At 39.2% G+C, this 17,395-nt stretch overlaps 1 protein-coding gene across 14 annotated transcripts in view; it reads left to right on the forward strand.

Moving 5' to 3' along the window:
* Window positions 1-793: 793 nt before the first annotated feature.
* Window positions 794-17,395, forward strand: part of TCF4 (transcription factor 4) — a 353,355-nt gene continuing 336,753 nt past the window's right edge. For 4 of the 14 annotated variants that reach the window (XM_034995779.1, XM_034995773.1, XM_034995774.1 and 1 more), the window contains exons 1-2: window positions 3,373-3,532; window positions 5,258-5,330. In XM_034995779.1, the coding sequence (XP_034851670.1) occupies window positions 3,431-3,532; window positions 5,258-5,330 (175 nt within the window). In that variant the 5' untranslated portion in view covers window positions 3,373-3,430. Of the gene's footprint in view, window positions 1,302-1,995; window positions 2,132-2,373; window positions 2,551-3,371; window positions 3,533-5,257; window positions 5,331-17,395 lie in introns of those variants that run through there. The other 10 variants (XM_034995784.1, XM_034995783.1, XM_034995775.1 and 7 more) reach the window with 8 other exon arrangements.

Consider the following 17,395-nt stretch of genomic DNA (forward strand, 5'->3'; position numbering starts at 1 on the left):
TGAAATTCGTAAATTGATCATTATTTGCATGTCACAGAGCAGGAAACTGGCTAGAGAAGGTAACTGCTTGGCCAGAACTGCAAGTTGGGTCAGTAGTGGTTCGTGGTACAAGCTCGATTTGAGTCTACGACGCAGTGAACTGAAGTCCTCTCCGAGTGAAGACCTCCTGGACTTACAAAGCTCGCACTCTCCCAGGGTCCTAGAAAAAGATGGGGTGGGGTAGTGGAGGAGGGGACCCTCACGCCTCTTCAAGCCCAGGAACTACAACGTGGTTCAGCGGCCTTTGCCCGGGCTGCGCAAGCCTGGCTACGAGGACTGGCTCCACGCTGCGGAAGAATCCGGGCTCTGGCTTTCTGTCGGCGGCACCAGCGCGGCCTCTCCCCGGCCTCCCTTCGGGGTGGGCCAGGGGATCTCACTGCCCCGAGGAACTCTGCGGCGTATAATGCCTTAATCTATTTAGAAACTACCCTTCTGAGTAAAACAAACAAACAAAAACAAAAAATAAGGAAGACTAAGGAAAGGGAACAAGAAGAAGAGCGCAAGAGCACGGCGCCTGCGAACGGCCCCAACCTCACGAGCCCTTACGGCCCGGCCCCACTCGCGACACCAGACGGAGCCCCGCCGCCCGCCTCCGCTCCCGGAGGAGGCGTGGCCCGCACGCGCCGCCATCTTGGGTGCCTCTCTAGGCTCTCTGTTTACTACTCTATGGCCGCTCGCTCCCGCCCCGCCCCTCCCCAGTCATTGTCTGGAGGAGCAGCCGCGGCCGCAGCGCCTTCTCTTTATAAGCCCGCAGTGCCCGGATGTGAATGGATTACAATGTATCTTTCAGGGAAACCTATTATTATCAATGTGACTCCGCGGGGGAGTCAATGGTGATGATGAGGAGGAGGAGGAGGATGATGATGATGAGACACCTCTAAACTTGGAACAAGTTTAAGACTTTATAAGAGGAGAAGAAAAAAAACCCACCAACAAGATTTGTTTGAGGAAAAATTCTAACTATCCTGTATTGATATTTTTTTTATAAACAATAAGAAAAAGTTGTTGGATTTTTTTTTTTTAATGATTTCTTTTTTGGGGGAGGGAATTTTGTTGCAGTTTTATGGTGGAAAATGCAAAAACCAGAGCCAGGTGCATAATCTTGTATTCTGTGGATATCCCTGGAGCAGAACTGAGTACCAGTTAAAATACTTTTTTGGGGGATACACATGTGAGATACTAAGTACTTGCAGAAGATTTTTGTCTTTCTTTTTAAAGTCACTTTCCTTGGAATATTGTGAGCATATTTGTGGCCATTTAAGGTAACGTTACAATTTGCTGTCAGAGTAAACTGTTTGTAATTGAATTTAATTTTTAAAATGTCGATCCCAATGTTTTATTAAAACAAAAGGAACAACCTATTAAATAATTGCCAATGGGAAAAAGTGTGTGCATGCATTTTGTGTATGTACTTGCACATCTAGCAATTACAGGGTTTCAGGAATGTGTATTTTAACACACGTTAAAATAGCGTATGTTGCATATACTGGATAAAGCACGCTTGTTATTACGAAACGATAGAATTATGAAGCTTAATTTTAATCCTAAAAAGTGATGTGAAAAAGTATGTTTTAAGAGCATGCAAGGCCTGTAATGGTAAATGTTGAATTCAAAACTTACAGTGCTGGCGAACGGGGACTTAGCGTGGCTAGGAACTCAAGTGTAAAAACAAAACAACATCCACCCTCAAAAATTGCCTTTTTTTTTTTTTTTTTTTTTGGCGAAGTTTGCAGCTATACTAATCTGTGACTTAAAAGGGAGGGGAAAGAAAGTATGCAATTTAGGTTTCGCCCCCAATGCAAAACTACCGAAATGAAAATCTCCCCAGCAAAATGTGGCTTGGTTTATATATGGAAAAGAAAAATATTGTTCCTCTTGGCAAAGTCTTTTTGCATCACGTGTATTTGCAGCCTAGTATAAACTTGCTTTGCTGTGTGTGGATGTGTGAGTGAGAGGGAACGAGAGTCAGAGAAAGAAAGAAGTGAGGGGATGTAAACTCGAATAAATTTCAAAGTGCCTCCGATGGATGAAACGGGCAAAAACTGAACTGTTCAGGCTTCAGATTGTAACTGACGATCTGAGGGAAAATGAGGTGCTCGATGAATTTTCGTTTGTATTTTTTTTGCGAGGCGGGGGAGGTGTTGAGATTTTTTTCTGGGGGGGTGCATCCCAGCCAGCCCGACCCGAGTGAGCCGCGTCTCCCCGCCGGAGCCCCCCCACCCATTTCTTTGCTGAACTTGCAATTCCGTGCGCCTCGGCGTGTTTCCCCCTCCCCCCTTCCCTCGTCCCCTCCCCTCCCCGGAGAAGAGAGTTGGTGTTAAGAGTCAGGGATCTTGGCTGTGTGTCTGCGGATCTGTAGTGGCGGCGGCGGCGGCGGCGGCGGCGGCGGGGAAGGAGCAGGAGCGGGCGCGGGCGCAGGAGGAGGAGGTGGTGGTGGTGGAGGCAGTGGTTAGACATGAACGCCGCCTCGGCGCCGGCGGTGCACGGAGAGCCCCTTCTCGCGCGCGGGCGGTAGGTACCGGCGCCGGCGGGGCTCGGCGGGCTGATGCGCCGGGCGGCGCGGGGCTGGCTGGGGCTCGGCGGCTCCGCACGCGGCTCCGCGCCTCCGGAGCCGCGGGCTCCCGGCTCCCGGCGCTCCCAGAAGAGACACCCCTTCCCCTCCCGCGCCTCTTCCCTCCCCCTCATCTCTACCCCCCCGCCCCCCCCAGCAATGCCACTTGGAGGGACCGATGACTTTGCCAAGGGCCTGACTTTAATTTTTACAACCCTTTCTTTCACAAATTAGGGTGCTGGACAATTACAGGACCCGACCCTCCACTCTGCTCCCCCCTTTCGCCGACCCTGTCACCCCTCCCCCTTTGGACGTGTTTTCACTCCAGAGACGCTCATCTTTAATTTCTTTATAGCTACTTTGAAATGCAGAGTGGAGTGGTGTGTGTGCGTGTGTGTGCGTGTGTGTGAGTGTGTGTGTGTGTGAGGGGGGTGGGGTGGAGGGTGGGGGGAAAGTTGAGACCGGATCGTTCTGAGTAGTTTCTCTTTTCTCTGTGATCCATTCATTTCTCTACCTCCTGTTGCATAAAATGATGCGCTGAAGAGCGGCTTTTTTTTTTTTTTTTCCTTCCCGGATTTGGTTTTATAGTGGATGTTACCAGTTTTGATCGTCTCTTTGGAAATACAATATCAATATCGCTTTTTTTTTTTTTTTTTGCTATTGCTGCCTATTCCATCTTAAAAAAAAAAAAAAAAACCAACAAACTCTCCCATCCCTCCCTCCTTTCCACCTTAATCCCGCCCGCCCCCACATCCCCACCCCCAACCCCCCCAGTCTCCAAAAATCCGATTGTGTTTTCTCCAAGGATTGGGACTGGATTTTCTGATTGCGGTTATTTCCATGTTTCTAGGTTTGTGTGATTTTGCTAAAATGCATCACCAACAGCGAATGGCTGCCTTAGGGACGGACAAAGAGCTGAGTGATTTACTGGATTTCAGTGCGGTAAGAAAGAACGGTGGAAACTAACAACAGCTGTGAAACAAAACAAAACAAAACAAAAAGCCCAAACACTTCAGCTAGAAACCAATAGTAGTCTAAAGGACGGGAATAATTTTTAATTGGCTGAATCCTTGGCAAACATGAAGGTCTTTTTGATAAGTTTTTAACTACAATTTTTGGGTGTGATGGACGATTCAGGCTCCCCCCCCCCCCGAGTGTAATTACTTGCCTTGAATTCCCTACCCACCGGACCTCCAAAATAATGGAATCTCACCCCAAATGAAAGGACAACCAGACAACCCTAAAACTTGGCCTTATCTGAACATGAGAGTACTCATACTTTGCGCACTACTCGTTTGATTTGATTTGATTTGATTTTTTTTTTTTTCTGGAAATGGAAAAGAGAAAATAGGAGACCCAGTTGTCTCTTAAAGTTTTAAATTGATGATGCTTTGGGTTCGTAGGACCTGTAGTCCTCTTAGTTCCATCTTTTCCTAGGATTCTGAGAACTCGTATATGTGTGCTGAGCATCAGGCAGTCTCTAGGATCCTTTAGACTGTCTTGGTAAATGTCACAGTCGTGAGATCAGCACAAAGCAAAACTTACACACTTGTGGAGTTTTACGGCTTGTAGTTGGTCCCTCTCCATCCCTTTGCCTCCCCCTTTCCCCAAACCGAGTCCCAGACCTGTCAGGGGAATTAATTCCTTTTTAATGCCGGATGAGTTTGGTGTAAGATGCATTTGCAAAGCAAAATAAAAGGAACCCACAAAACACACAAGTAAAATCCAAACCGCCTCCTAAGCGGGGCTCTTTGATGCTGCTGCCGCCGCCGCCGCCGCCGCTGCTGCTGGTGCTGCTGGTGCTGCTGGTGCCGCTGCCGCCGCCGCCGCCGCCGCCGCCGCCGCCGCCCCCCGCCGCCGCTGCTGCTCTTCTGGACCTTCTTCTGGAGAAATGGCTTTCGGAAGTTTTGCCAGGAAACGTAGCCCTAGGCAGCTCTGTAGCCCCCTTTCTGCTTGCTGCACTTTCTCCATTCGTTCCTTTGCTTTTTGCAGGCTCTGACTCAGGGAAGGTGCGCATTATCCACTAGATACGTCGAAGAAGAGGGAAACCAATTAGGGTCGAAATAAATGCTGGAGAGAGAGAGAGAGAGAGAGAGAGAGTGAGAGAGGGAGAGAGAGAGAGTGTGAGAGAGTGAGAGAGAGAGAGAGAGAGCGAGTCTTGCTACAAATTGCTCTCATGTTAGAGGCGAAATGAGAATTTAGTGCAGGTGGCACTTTTCTATTTATTTGGGTTCACATATGACAGGCAAATCCTATACGGGATGGAAATGGACGTTGCCACGTTTATGGCCAAGGTTTTCAATATAAAACAAACAACTTTGTTCTTCTCCTTTGTAAAACTAGTGTTTTCTAGAGAGGCCGCTGCCCTCCAGCTTGAATCCCGATAACACTATGGGGACTGTGTTTGTTTAAAGTGTAGCAGTCTTGCCTAGTGCTGGCAATCGAAGGAACCTGAGGAAAAAGAAAGGACAGAGTGGTAAAGGGGGGGGGGGGTGACTGGTAATGTTATGCTTGTTTTAGTTTTAAGTTGGATGGTGATGTGTTTTACTCAAATGAACCCTTAGCATAAACTCTTAAGCTATTTGGTAAGAGTATGGAAGATCTTTGACAAACTCTGAAGGCACAAATGTCTTCTTTTTGACAATAATATTTCTTTGTTTCTTGTAGATGTTTTCACCTCCTGTGAGCAGTGGGAAAAATGGACCAACTTCTTTGGCGAGTGGACATTTTACTGGCTCAAGTATGTAAATTCTTTTCTTAGCGTGTAGTTAAATGTTCTTAGCTGTTTATTCACTCGTTGTGTATTTTTGGCTCTGTTGAAGTGTTTTGAAAAAGTCATTGAAATTTTAGCTTGTAATGATAGGGTTATTTCATTAGCCATCAGTAGAATAACTTACACAAAATGTTATCTTTTGCAAAATTAAAATTAGGCCTTTTTATCAATCAAGGAAACTGTCTCAGAATTCCATTACTTAAGTTAAAAGCAATTTTCTAATGCAGTTGTAATCAAACACGTGAAGATAAGGCCAGTGTTGACATGGGGAAAATGAATTTATTTCCCTATTTGAAAATAGAGGGAAAAATCTAACTTTCAAAAAAAGGGAAAATCCCTTGTAAATAATATTAATTATTAGGTACTATGTATAATTAACCCTGTTAAAGAAGTGAGCACTTAACTTTGCAGATGAATGCTGCATTGTAAACCATAGCTGTAAATAGAAAGCCTCTTGCTCTCTAAGAGCAAAATATGAATTCATTTATCTTTAAAATATTCTTTTTGGTGTTTTAGCTATTTTTTTCCCTAAGCATTTCCTTGTGCAGTGAATTTTTGCTATATTTAAAGTTGCAAATTTGGAAGGACTTCTACATTTTATAAATGAAAGGTCTTTGGGTGATGCTTAAAAAAAGACGTTAGCGCTATTCACAAAGGAATCTCTGTGCGCAGTGATTATCTGGCATCTAAGGAGGAGTTTTAATAGGGGACTCCCTGAAGGTCTCTTATTAAAGTGAAAACTGAAAATATGATATTCACTTAAAATGGTGATTTTTTGTTTTTGTTTTGTTTTTTTTTTTTGTCTAGTGAATTTCATATGGGAAGGAGGCATACATGGTTGCCTGCTATCCTTTAGGTTTAAGGCTTAAATTCATTTATGCTTTTTAAGCAGCTGTAGTATTTTGGGAGTTCTGGCAGTGGTAAATAACAGTACATTAGACAGAATACCATTCTTAAGTCAGGCTGGTAAATGTTGACATCTTTTAGCTGTGAGATGCCAATGGAACTTTCTATTAACTATTGAATATAATTTCACATCTCTTAATTTTCATTTGATGCTCTGGCAATGAAAGAAATCTGTTCACCTTTGTGATTTGTATAATTGGTATGCTTCTATAAAATTAGTGGCTTTTAAAAGTTGCTCATTTCCAAATAAGTTACTTCTCCTTCTTCTGGCCCCCATAAGACTAAGTTAAATCTCTATAATTTGATTTATAGTAATAGAGAATATAAGATGCTTCCTATAGATCTATTTTATCTTTTAAATTTTGGGGGTCACTTTGATTAAAAGTACTGTTGACCATATATTTGTGTTTTGCTGTCCTGGACCCTGTTATATTTTCCATTTAGGGACTTAACATTTTTTTGTTGTCTTAGTATTATATCTTCCGAATTTTGGTGTTGTATTCTCTACACAACTTTGAAGTGAAGATCGGTACAAGTATCTCTTGTGGACAAATTAATTTTTCATGTTAGACAGTATCAAAACAGTAACCAACTTTATCTCTGACAGTAATTTTCTTCATGATTTTACTTAAGAAAATATGTATTCAGCTTAAATCTAAAAGTAGATTATGTCAGAAAGGCCCAGAGATAGATTGCTTTCAAAGTGCAAAAAACTCTTTTGCACTCTGTGAAAACTGACACATTTGGAATAACTTAAGTGTATCAGTTTAGGTATGGTTTAATAAAGTAAAGTGATTTAGAAGCATGAAATTGTGTTACATTTAAAAAGACAACTGTGCATCTGGTCCCTTTTCTGTGTTCACATTTAAATAAAGTCCTTGCTATGATGTTTAAGTGTTTACAGAGAGTACAGGCTGGATAAGTATGAATATGTATTAATGCATTTTAGTAAGTGATTATATATTGAACTTACACAGTTCTTAAGATAAATACACACACACACACAAGCACACAAGCACACACACACACACACGCATAATCCTAGAAGAGACTTCATCCTTAGTAATACGTGTTAATGATATTTCTAATGAAGATGTTGTGATTATTTTAAGGTGTTGAACTTTAAGTTACAATGTACCACAGTTGCAGTTTTCAGGCCCCAGTGTTTACTTGTAAAGGTAAAAAAGTGTTGCGGCTATTTTGTTCCGGCAGCTGGATTGAAAATGCAGGGTATTCATCCAATGCAGTATGATGGTGACTATAATATATGGAGTACAGATTGTAGTGTTGGTTTTTCTCATCTATTCAAGACATATTTGAACACAGGGCTATTAGTGAAAAAAATGGCTTATATTTCCACTCTACAACAAAGATAAATCTCTTTTAAAGAATATCAAATAGAAAAATCAGGAAAACTACACTTTGCCCATTAACTGGAAGGATGAGCTAGGAAACTTTGGACAGAGAAATGATTTTCTAAATTTACTAAAGGTTAATATCCGTTGTCTTGAGTGGGCTCAGATGTCCCTTTCATGGGTAGCTTTGAAACATGGGTCTAAGAAAAAAAGACCCAAAGTATAAGTAAGTAAACTATTCATATTTGCAAAACCAGCCATATTTCTTCAAAGTGAGGCATGGTGATATTTCATGCTTAAAGTTCCCAATAGCCTTTGAGTCGATTAATATAGGATGCTCCATCGTGATTTGCAATGTGGGAATGAAAATGAAGTGTGGCCATATTCCCTTTAATCTTTCATTTCACCAACATGGTTTTCCCTACCACCTTAAGAAATGGTGAGGCTGCTAGGGAGAATGGAATGTAACCTGAGCTACAGCCTGACATTCCCAGGGAGCATTTTTCACATGAAAGGCTTTTGTCAACCCAGGAAAGGACCAGCAGTTTTTGTTTGATGTTTGCAGGTGTTCAGCAGAGAGCACTAAAACAATTCAGCCATGATGGTTCAGAGCTTCGATGACCTTAACAGAATGAATTGGTGGGCTCTGGAATTATTTTTAAGAAATAGTTGTAACCTATATGGTAACTTATACAAAGGGATTTAATAACCGTTATATCATTGATCTTAAAACAAACTAAAAGCATACATATGCCTGGATGATTGGAAAATATTCTTGTTAAAAAGTAGGGTGGCAAAGTCACCAAAAGAAAAAAAAAATGCACCTACAGTCTATAATTTATTGATGAACGGGGGTTAATTTTCTATTATAACAAAAATGCAGTTCATTTGGTTACCTTTGAGTGTTTTATGAGCAAAAGAGAAACATACTAGCTTTGGCATCTTCTTAAAAAGTAGTTTTCAAGTTGGGCCACTAAAATGATCTATACTCAAGAACAGCCCTGGTCACATCTGTTACATGTATTTACAGTTCGTCTGTGATGGATACTACATCTTCCTCTCTTAGTTTAAAAGTTGAGCTTTTTTCCTCTGTAACTGTTTAGTTTTACTTAGGTGTTCAGTGTTTGTTAAAGATTGCCAAATGAATGGGTGTTTGAACAATTAAGAGCAGCAGTAAAATGCACCACATCCCTGTCGTGGTCATTTTTGGAAGAGGAGAAACATTTTTTGATGTTCATACAGGTTAGTTAACCTCTATCCACATAACACACCAAAATGACACATCAATTTAGTAAATTCAGGGAGAAAAAAAATTGATCCAACGGGTGCTTTTTGTATCACAGAGAAAATTCAAATGGTCAGCATCCTGAATTAATTTCTGTCCGTAACAGTTTGAGTTCATGGTTATGGTGTGAAAAAAAAAATTGATCTCTCCTTAAAGGCATTTGTTGAGTAGAATCATTTAATTGTGTATGTGTGTGTATTTGTATGTATGTGTGTGTTTTCAAACAGCCTTACTATTGTAGTACAATTCACAATGGTGGTTTGGCTTTTTTTGTAAGGAGCAGAGTAATTTAATAGGTTTAAAAATAAGTCAAGTGGCATTAAACCCATTATATTAGAATCATAGAATTTTGGGGATAGCAACCCCTTAGGAGTAGACCACCCAGTGCCTTCCTTGTACAGCAAAAACTGAGGTTCTAACCTGTGCCTTTATTTGCTATTCTAAAAAACAAGTTTTGATTTGCTAATTCTTTATGGCTCTACACATCCTTTATGGGAATGACTCTGGTTTCACTACTATGTTTTTCTATAATTTGTGTTGCATAATAGGGTATAGGATGTGTGTACTGATAATCCTTCTGCATGTGCCCTTTGAATGCTTTTTAAGGTTTAGAACTGTGTTTTGGATTATTGATCATTCTCTTTTACCTGACCTCCCCTGTGACCATTTGCAAGATACTAGATTGAGTAATAGGGTATGGATGGGCATGACACTGACAAAATAAAGTCCTTCTTAATATGTCAAGTGGCGCACTGTGCACCTTATATTTATTGTATTTTTTGAATCCTCACAAGAACCACAAGGTGCAAGGATTGCCATGCTCAATTCATAGATGAGGAAACTGAGATTCAGAGATGTTCAATGACATGCCCTTAAGGGCAGCCAGTAATAAATTAGGTTTTAAAGCCAGGTCTGCCTAACTCCGTGTCCTTTTCACACTGCACACATAGTCTGATATAGATTATTTTTCAAGATTATGTAGATATAAGAATATATTATTGAGGCTTGGCATGTAATATTATTCCTGATCTTCAGAGTAGATAAGCACTTTTTAAAAACATATTTAAGATAATGATATAAACCATGATATTTTTCCTGCCTTAGTATCCAGATAAGCTGGCTTTCTAATTTATGTTGGATTGCAATGTAACTTAGTCTGTCTCCCTATTATCATCATCATTATTATTATTATGAGGACAATATAGTAGATCTTTTGAAAGTTGTGCTTTCATTCGGTTGTGAATAGACAGTCTGCATGGGTGCCCACGAAAATACTTAGTTTTCAGTTATTTTTATGTACCTCATCAAACCAAAAGTTGAGGTAACTGAGCCTGCTCTGTTAATATCTAAAAAAATAAAGATTTACTATTTTTAACTGTAAAAAAAAAGTTTTGCAGTTCATTGTTAGATCTTTGAAACTTAATATTCAAGAAAAATAATCCTAAACTCCATCTGCATCACTAAAATAAGCAGTTTTGAAGTTTTGATGTGTCTATTACCAGACATGTGCTTAAAATGCTACATTTTCTAAATTCAGAAGGAAGAAGCAGTACTCTATTTGACACTGACTTAAGTAAATAAAATGCATTAAACAAGCGTGGGGATCCAAGATCTGTTGAGACAGAAATGCTTAACATTTTTGACAGCATCAGCAAATTATCTTTACCCTACTATTGTAATGAGAAGATCACTTAAATAACAGATGAACAGCTAAGTCACATAAACATATATAATAGAACTATGTAATGAAAGTTTATGCTGTTAATTGCTCGAATCTGTCTTAAATGCTTAGAATCATGGAGCAGTAAAGACTGTCATATAAACAGTTTTGTTTTGAGCTTAAAATTATTCCTTTTTGCTTTCATCTGCTATGATAAACAAAGTAATTTTGTAAGCTTTACAGATCAAACATTTACTCCTAATGGTAAACTACATTTTATATTGGAAGTTTGCAACCTCGCCCAAGGCATAGAGTTGAGTCCTGGTGGCCCCAGGCCTGTGATTTTCAACGTTTAGTATTATGATGCTATTTAGATCTGTTCCCATAAGCCAAGATAACAGATCTCAAGTTGCCTAATAAGGAACATGGTGTGTTTTGAAATGTTCTTCAGTTTACAAGTCTTGAACCAAAATGTTCTTGGCCAAACCTTTAGAATATAAATCTATATGTTGAGTAAGTCAGATCTTGCATAGAAACAGCATCAAAATGAAGTTACGTAGGAACAGAAAAAAATCCCCACTTTCTTATTTTTTTATTTTTATGAGCTATATTTTATGATCAGGTGTTAGTCCAAGTTAGATAGCACGAAGTATTAGAGAAAGTAAAACACATCATAGGGCTGTGTTTTTTTTTAAAGGTTATTTATGTCAATGGTTTCTTATTACTCTGAATGACATTTTCAAAATTGACCACCACCTTTATAAACTTACACTTGGGTTATCCATTTTCTAAATCTGTGAGCCCATTTAGACTCAACGGTGAGTTTGCACATGAGTTTTAGGTGGATACTTTTGAACCATATGCCTCTTAATGCTTATGAGAGAGACATTTGAGAGGTACTCATCTGATCTTTAGAGAAGATTGGTTGACGCTTTGTTATAAGCAATATATGTACTATTTTTTTAGTGTCCGACTCATAGGAATAGCAAAAGTGTTGAAAAAGGCTGTCATGTTTACTTTCATTTCCAAAATAAATAAAGGCCCAGTTAATCAGCATATCAAATGCCCAGGTGTGCTTAAAATCAGTTTATATGGATGAATTTCAGGACCGTAAGAAAGTATTTTATTTAAAGGTGCAGCCACAAGATTGTTCAAATGGATGCTTTTGTACTTTTGTGTGACAATTAACATTTAATGAATGACTTTCTAGACTGTCATTGGTGGTAATTACTATATGTAGTTTATTAACTGCAATCCATTGTTGGATGTGCCCATATTGATTTGTTTTGCAAACAACTCTTCACATGTTCAGCAGTATTTGTACATTACTTTTTAAAGAACCTGTTTCATTTGCTGATTGCCTCTAAAAATTTTAGCTTACAAATTCTCATGTACTAAAATGCCTCTTTGATCAGAGTCATTTTAATTGATTTAAAAATTCATCAACTTTTCAGCTATAAAATTTTTGCATTTAGATCCTCAGGGAATCTCAAAGGAACTGTACAATATTGATTGTAAAATAATTTATAGATATTTATATTTATAAGAGACTTTAGAGTTGCTCTATTATTTTTTAGGTAAAGAGCCAAGGTTTGGGAGGATTAAATGTCTTTTGCCCAAATCATACAGTTGGTTATTGGCTATAATAGGACACAAATACAGATGTCCTGACCCGCTGGTCAGGGAACCCATGCTGCTTTTAATTAAGGTTTGGACTCAATCCGTTGGTACCAACTGTATGTTTCTTAAGAAGAGGAAAACGTGTATAATCTACCATTTCTGAAAAAAAATAATAAAAATTTAGATTATGAGAGATGGACATCATAATCCGGCTCACTTGTCATCACGTGTTCCAATTTGGCTAAGGCAGTTGACGAATAACTGTTAAAATGTATTGTGTTATTAAAAATAACAAAGTAAGACCCATGATTAAATATCAGGGCTGTAATTTAATCTCAGGGGTTCTGGTGCTGTTCATAAACCATTTGGCTTTTTTCTGTAACAGATGACGTCAAAATACAGCTTGATTGAATTATGACCCTGGGTTACAGGAGCACCTGCTTATGCCTCCTTACTTCATGGCATGTCAGCATTTCCATTACAAATTTTTTTTTCTCTGACATTTTTAACTTTAAATAGTTAAACTAGACTGATGTTTGGCATATAAACTTTCAGCCCCCCAGGAAAAGACTGTTTTCCCAATAAAACAGAGAAGGTGGTGACAAAGCCCCATTACAGAATACCTTTTAGAATGTTCTTCCTTGCTTTAATCTTCCATTAATTTAAACATTCCCTTTTGAGGTACTTGGCTGAATGGCAGGGCATCCAAATGGAAGGTTTTCAATCTCAAATTTCCCAAGCCAAGACTTAAATACAAGATATTTAGGGACTGTTAAACTAGGAAAAGACCTAGCTTATAGAAAGGAGGATATTGAAATAACAGCTCTGGACACGACCGTTCCATGCTGTGTGAAATGCTGAAGAGCAAGACATGAAAACATGCAAGTTGGTGTACCTTGTCAGTGATTACTTTTATATCCATTTATGATGAGTAAAAATTGATAATGTATGGTTTAGAAAGGTATATTTATTTCTTTCACTATCTGGAGACTTGCAGCATAGCTTCTGTTTTACCCCTCAGGTTTTAATGTGTTGGCAATAGAGAGAGGATGTTGTTTCTATCTAGCTACTTATCTGCCTATCATAATTCTTATTGATGGTTCATCTAATAGATATTTTTAGTACATGCTATGCTCAAATCCCTGTGTTAGCAATTATAGGATAGAGAGGGACTTATGGGAGATAGGTCCTGCCCTGAGAGGGCATAGATTCTGAAAGGAAAGGATAGAAAACCACATACATAATTAATATTCAGTGTCCAAAAGATGAGTGCCGTTTATGTTGTGAGAGTTTAGACAAATAGAAATGATTTCTTTTGGAGGGAAATGAATAATGAAGGCTTCATGGACAAATCAACTCCGATCCTTGAAGGGGAGGAGAAGCATTTTGACACATGCGCACATTGGGACTGAGCATTTTGTGTCAAGATCCCATGCGAAGCAGGCAAGGAGGAAGCTATTGCAAAGGGTGGATTAAAGAGATCTCCAGAAAGAGAAGCTCTTCAGCTCTGCTGTGGAGTCAGCTCTGGTCTGGACCCCTGCAAGGAATTCCACCTGCAGTGTCCCTACTTGGGAAGACTTTTTTCCCTTTCCTGCTTTTAGGATTTCCTTGCGGGTATTAATGATTATAATCCAGTTTCTTCCCAAAGTATGTGTTTTTAATGGTAGAATCAGGATGGAAATCACAGTTTTTATGTTCCCAGGTCCAGACTCTTCCTGTTACATCATTCAGCAATGGAAATTTTCTTGAGTCAAAATGATAGCTACTGTGGAGAAAATGATTTATTTAACTGAATTCTGGAAATCTCGATTCTTTTGTGGTGTTTGCTGCTCAACAGCTGCTTCATATTGACCAAGCAATAGAACCTCAAAGCCTACATCTTAAAGCTGAAAAAAATGCTGTGAAATTTTCCAGTGAACTTCAGTAGGGATTTTATACCATACTTAACAATACTTTCAGATAATTTTTATTATTATCATCACCATCACCAGTGCCACATCTTTTGGTTCAAAAGCTAGCAGGGAAATGTGATAGTTATTATTGCCATATTATACAGTCAGAAATGCATTTAAAAGACATTCTCAAGGATATTGTGATCCTAGCCAAAACTCATATAGTGTTTGTAAAAACATCATGGAGTGGCCAGATACACCTTTGGTTAAAATCTATCGTAATTATGTCACAAATAGGAAAAAAAAATAGAAATACCATCCTCTCCTCAAGCATTGATGAGTTCAGATTGAAGTTGTCTTTTTCTCTGTGACATCCAAGTATTTCAGTGTGTAACACATGCTTTCAGTTTCCACAAGGAGCCAAACATTCAAGTGATGGTTGAAATAGGCTTAGGAAGAACTTATTAATGCATGATTGTATTTGCTACATTGTAGAAACAAGAGAGTATTCCGGATCCTTTTTTAAGGAATGTCAGTTATGAACCTATGTATCCCCCAAACTTTTCTTTTACTTTCAAAAATAAGGGATTCATAGTAGAACTATTTTGAAATGCTCTAACTTTAAACTCAGAGAGGAAACGTTTTGGTCATCAGGTGGTAATATTTCAAGACTGACTAAAAAATTTCATACATAACCCAATTTTGTAGTTTTGAAAGCAAAGACCAACAGTATCAGTTTCAATCCTCGTTTGAATAATCATTCTTTGTTGTGTGCCTTCTTGAACATCATTATCTACTAACTGGTATCCCAAACCATTGAATGTCTTTCTACTCTTGTGGGCACTGTGATTCTTCGTCTGATTACCTTTAGCCACAAGGTTAATTTTCTTTTGACACCATATTTTCCCCTGATTTTCCTAACCTCTTATTCAATTCATCTCTTCAGCCTATGTAGAATTATTTCTCATCCATGGGATGTGCATTTGCACTGTCCCACTTTCATCCTTAGTAATTTTGGTAGCATTGGATAAGGTGAGAAGTATTCTACAATTACTTTAACTGATTTGACTTAAAAAATTCCATTATCGTTTATAAGGGCTGATTGTGTAAAGAATTTTGAGAGCTTTGGAAAGTGAAAGGGATGAATGAATATAATTTTTTTTTCAGTGTGAATATATTTTACTGGAATAACAATAGAATTATTAAGAATTATTAGCTTCCGTTTACTCATTCATTCATTAATTCAGTAAATGTTTTGGAGAACTAAGACAAATTACAGAGCTAGACTCTGGTGCTGTAAAGAAGAACAAATCTCAATGTTAGCATTGCAATTAGAGCAAGCATGACGTTGCTCTTGTGAGGTGGAATTTCTATACCAATTCGATGAGAAAGGACTTTAAAAATAAGTGGTGTTGACATACAGAATTAGACTTCTTGAAAAGATACTTTAAAAAATAACTAAGTGCAGACTTCACGTTTCCAACTGCAGCATAGAAATACTGGAATTTGTGTACAAGTGTACTCTACGTGAGTATAAAGAAAGGAGAATGGGTTCCAATGATTAGGGAAATTGGACCTGGGAGAGTATTGTTATGAATGTACTTTCAAATTTAGTACCAGGGATTCTTTGGGAGGCAATGATAATTACATTCCATTTGTCCTTTTTGAGCAGAAATGAGAGTTTTGGATTTACAGATAATGCTCATTTACTTCAAGGGCACTAGATATGCATGATTGTCTTTTTTATTTTCATGCTTGAATTTTTTAATATTTAGTCTTACAGTTTATGTGCAGTAAAGTTATTCATTTAGTTCTAAAATTAAATGATTATTTATTGAGCATCTACCATGTGTCAGCTACCATGCTGAGTGCTGGAAATAAAATGGTGAGCAAAATAGATCTGTTCCTACATTGCCTAATTGTGGGAGACAGACATTCACTTGAATAATCAACCAAAGAAATATCAAGTTCTACATTTGAGCATTGGGCAAGTTTGCCATAGTGATATTTGACCAAGCTGAGGAGTCAGGAGAAGCTTCCCTGAGGTGGCACACCTGAACTGAGGTCTGAGGGATGGAGGGGTAGTGCAATGGCGAAGTTGGCAGGGTGGAGAGCTGGGCATGGTGGTTGGGGTGGGGGCTAGAGCATGGTCTGAGCAAGGCCAGGGAGAGTGTAGGGGCCAGACCTTGCAAGGCTGAGCAATAGGGTGCCTTTGCAGTGTGCTGCCAGTCAGATTTGTGCCTGGGAACACTCTGGTTGCAGCCTAGAACACAGATCTCAAGGGTGGTCAGTGTGGGTGGCCTGAGGAACCAGTTGTGAGGCTTCAGAAAGCCAGATGAGAGATGGTGCTGCTGGTCCTACAGCTTGGGTGGTGCAGTTCAGAGAATTGACTATAGACTTTATTTGATATCTATAACTTTAGCCCATTGGGGAGGGAGCACTCACACTTGGACACTTGCTCTTTTTTGGCGAAACTTTCTATAACTTTAATACTTGAAAATCTATTGCACCTCCTGAAAGGACCTGTGAGACCTAATTCAACTGCCCTGTGATATCCCTGCTTTTTTAGGAACCAAGTACCATAGAAGTGCTTTTTATTTTCCAAGGCAAGTGGTAGATTGATTTTGCAGTTCTCTTGAGAGAGGGTGCAGAGGTGGGAGTGGAAGAACCAGGCAAAAGGACTCTTCTTTCTTATTCAGTGGTCATCAATAATTATGTACTATTTAGGCTTCCTGTAGCTTCTGTCCCTATTACCAGTCAACATTATGATGGGTTGGCTAAATCTGTGGAATTCCTTGAAAGCCTGAAGTCAGGTATCAAGTAGCACAAGTGTGAGATGTTGTTGAGTGTCTTTGCTGGTGAACATTAGGAGGGGGGTTTGATTTATATGATACTGTGTCTGAGATTGAAACACTATTATTTGATTGTATTTTGTCTGAGGTGGCCCTTGGGGGAAAATCATCAGTTCACTTTTGATTAGCAACAAAATGAAGTTTCCCACTTTTACGAGTCCCAGGAAAGAGTCCTCCTCCATCTTTTCTAATGAGGGCCTCCCACTTTTACTCTGACCATCTCATTCTTTCTCTGCCCCCCTCCCTCCATTTTCTCACTAATCTTACTGTTTCCTATTGGGAGTCACCTGTCAAACTAGTATGTTTGTTAGTCCATTTTAGTTAGGAAAAATACCACCATTCTTTTGTTATATTTACTGTTAAAGTTGAAGAAAAAAATAGCCTGTCTTCCCTCCCTCCCTCTCTCCTTTCCTTTCTTCCTTCCTTCCTTCCTTCCTTCCTTCCTTCCTTCCTTCCTTCCTT

The sequence above is a fragment of the Mirounga leonina genome, unplaced genomic scaffold (genome assembly GCF_011800145.1).
Source record: "Mirounga leonina isolate KUSES-001 unplaced genomic scaffold, KU_Mleo_1.0 Mir_93, whole genome shotgun sequence".
NCBI classification, from domain to species: Eukaryota; Metazoa; Chordata; class Mammalia; order Carnivora; family Phocidae; genus Mirounga; species Mirounga leonina.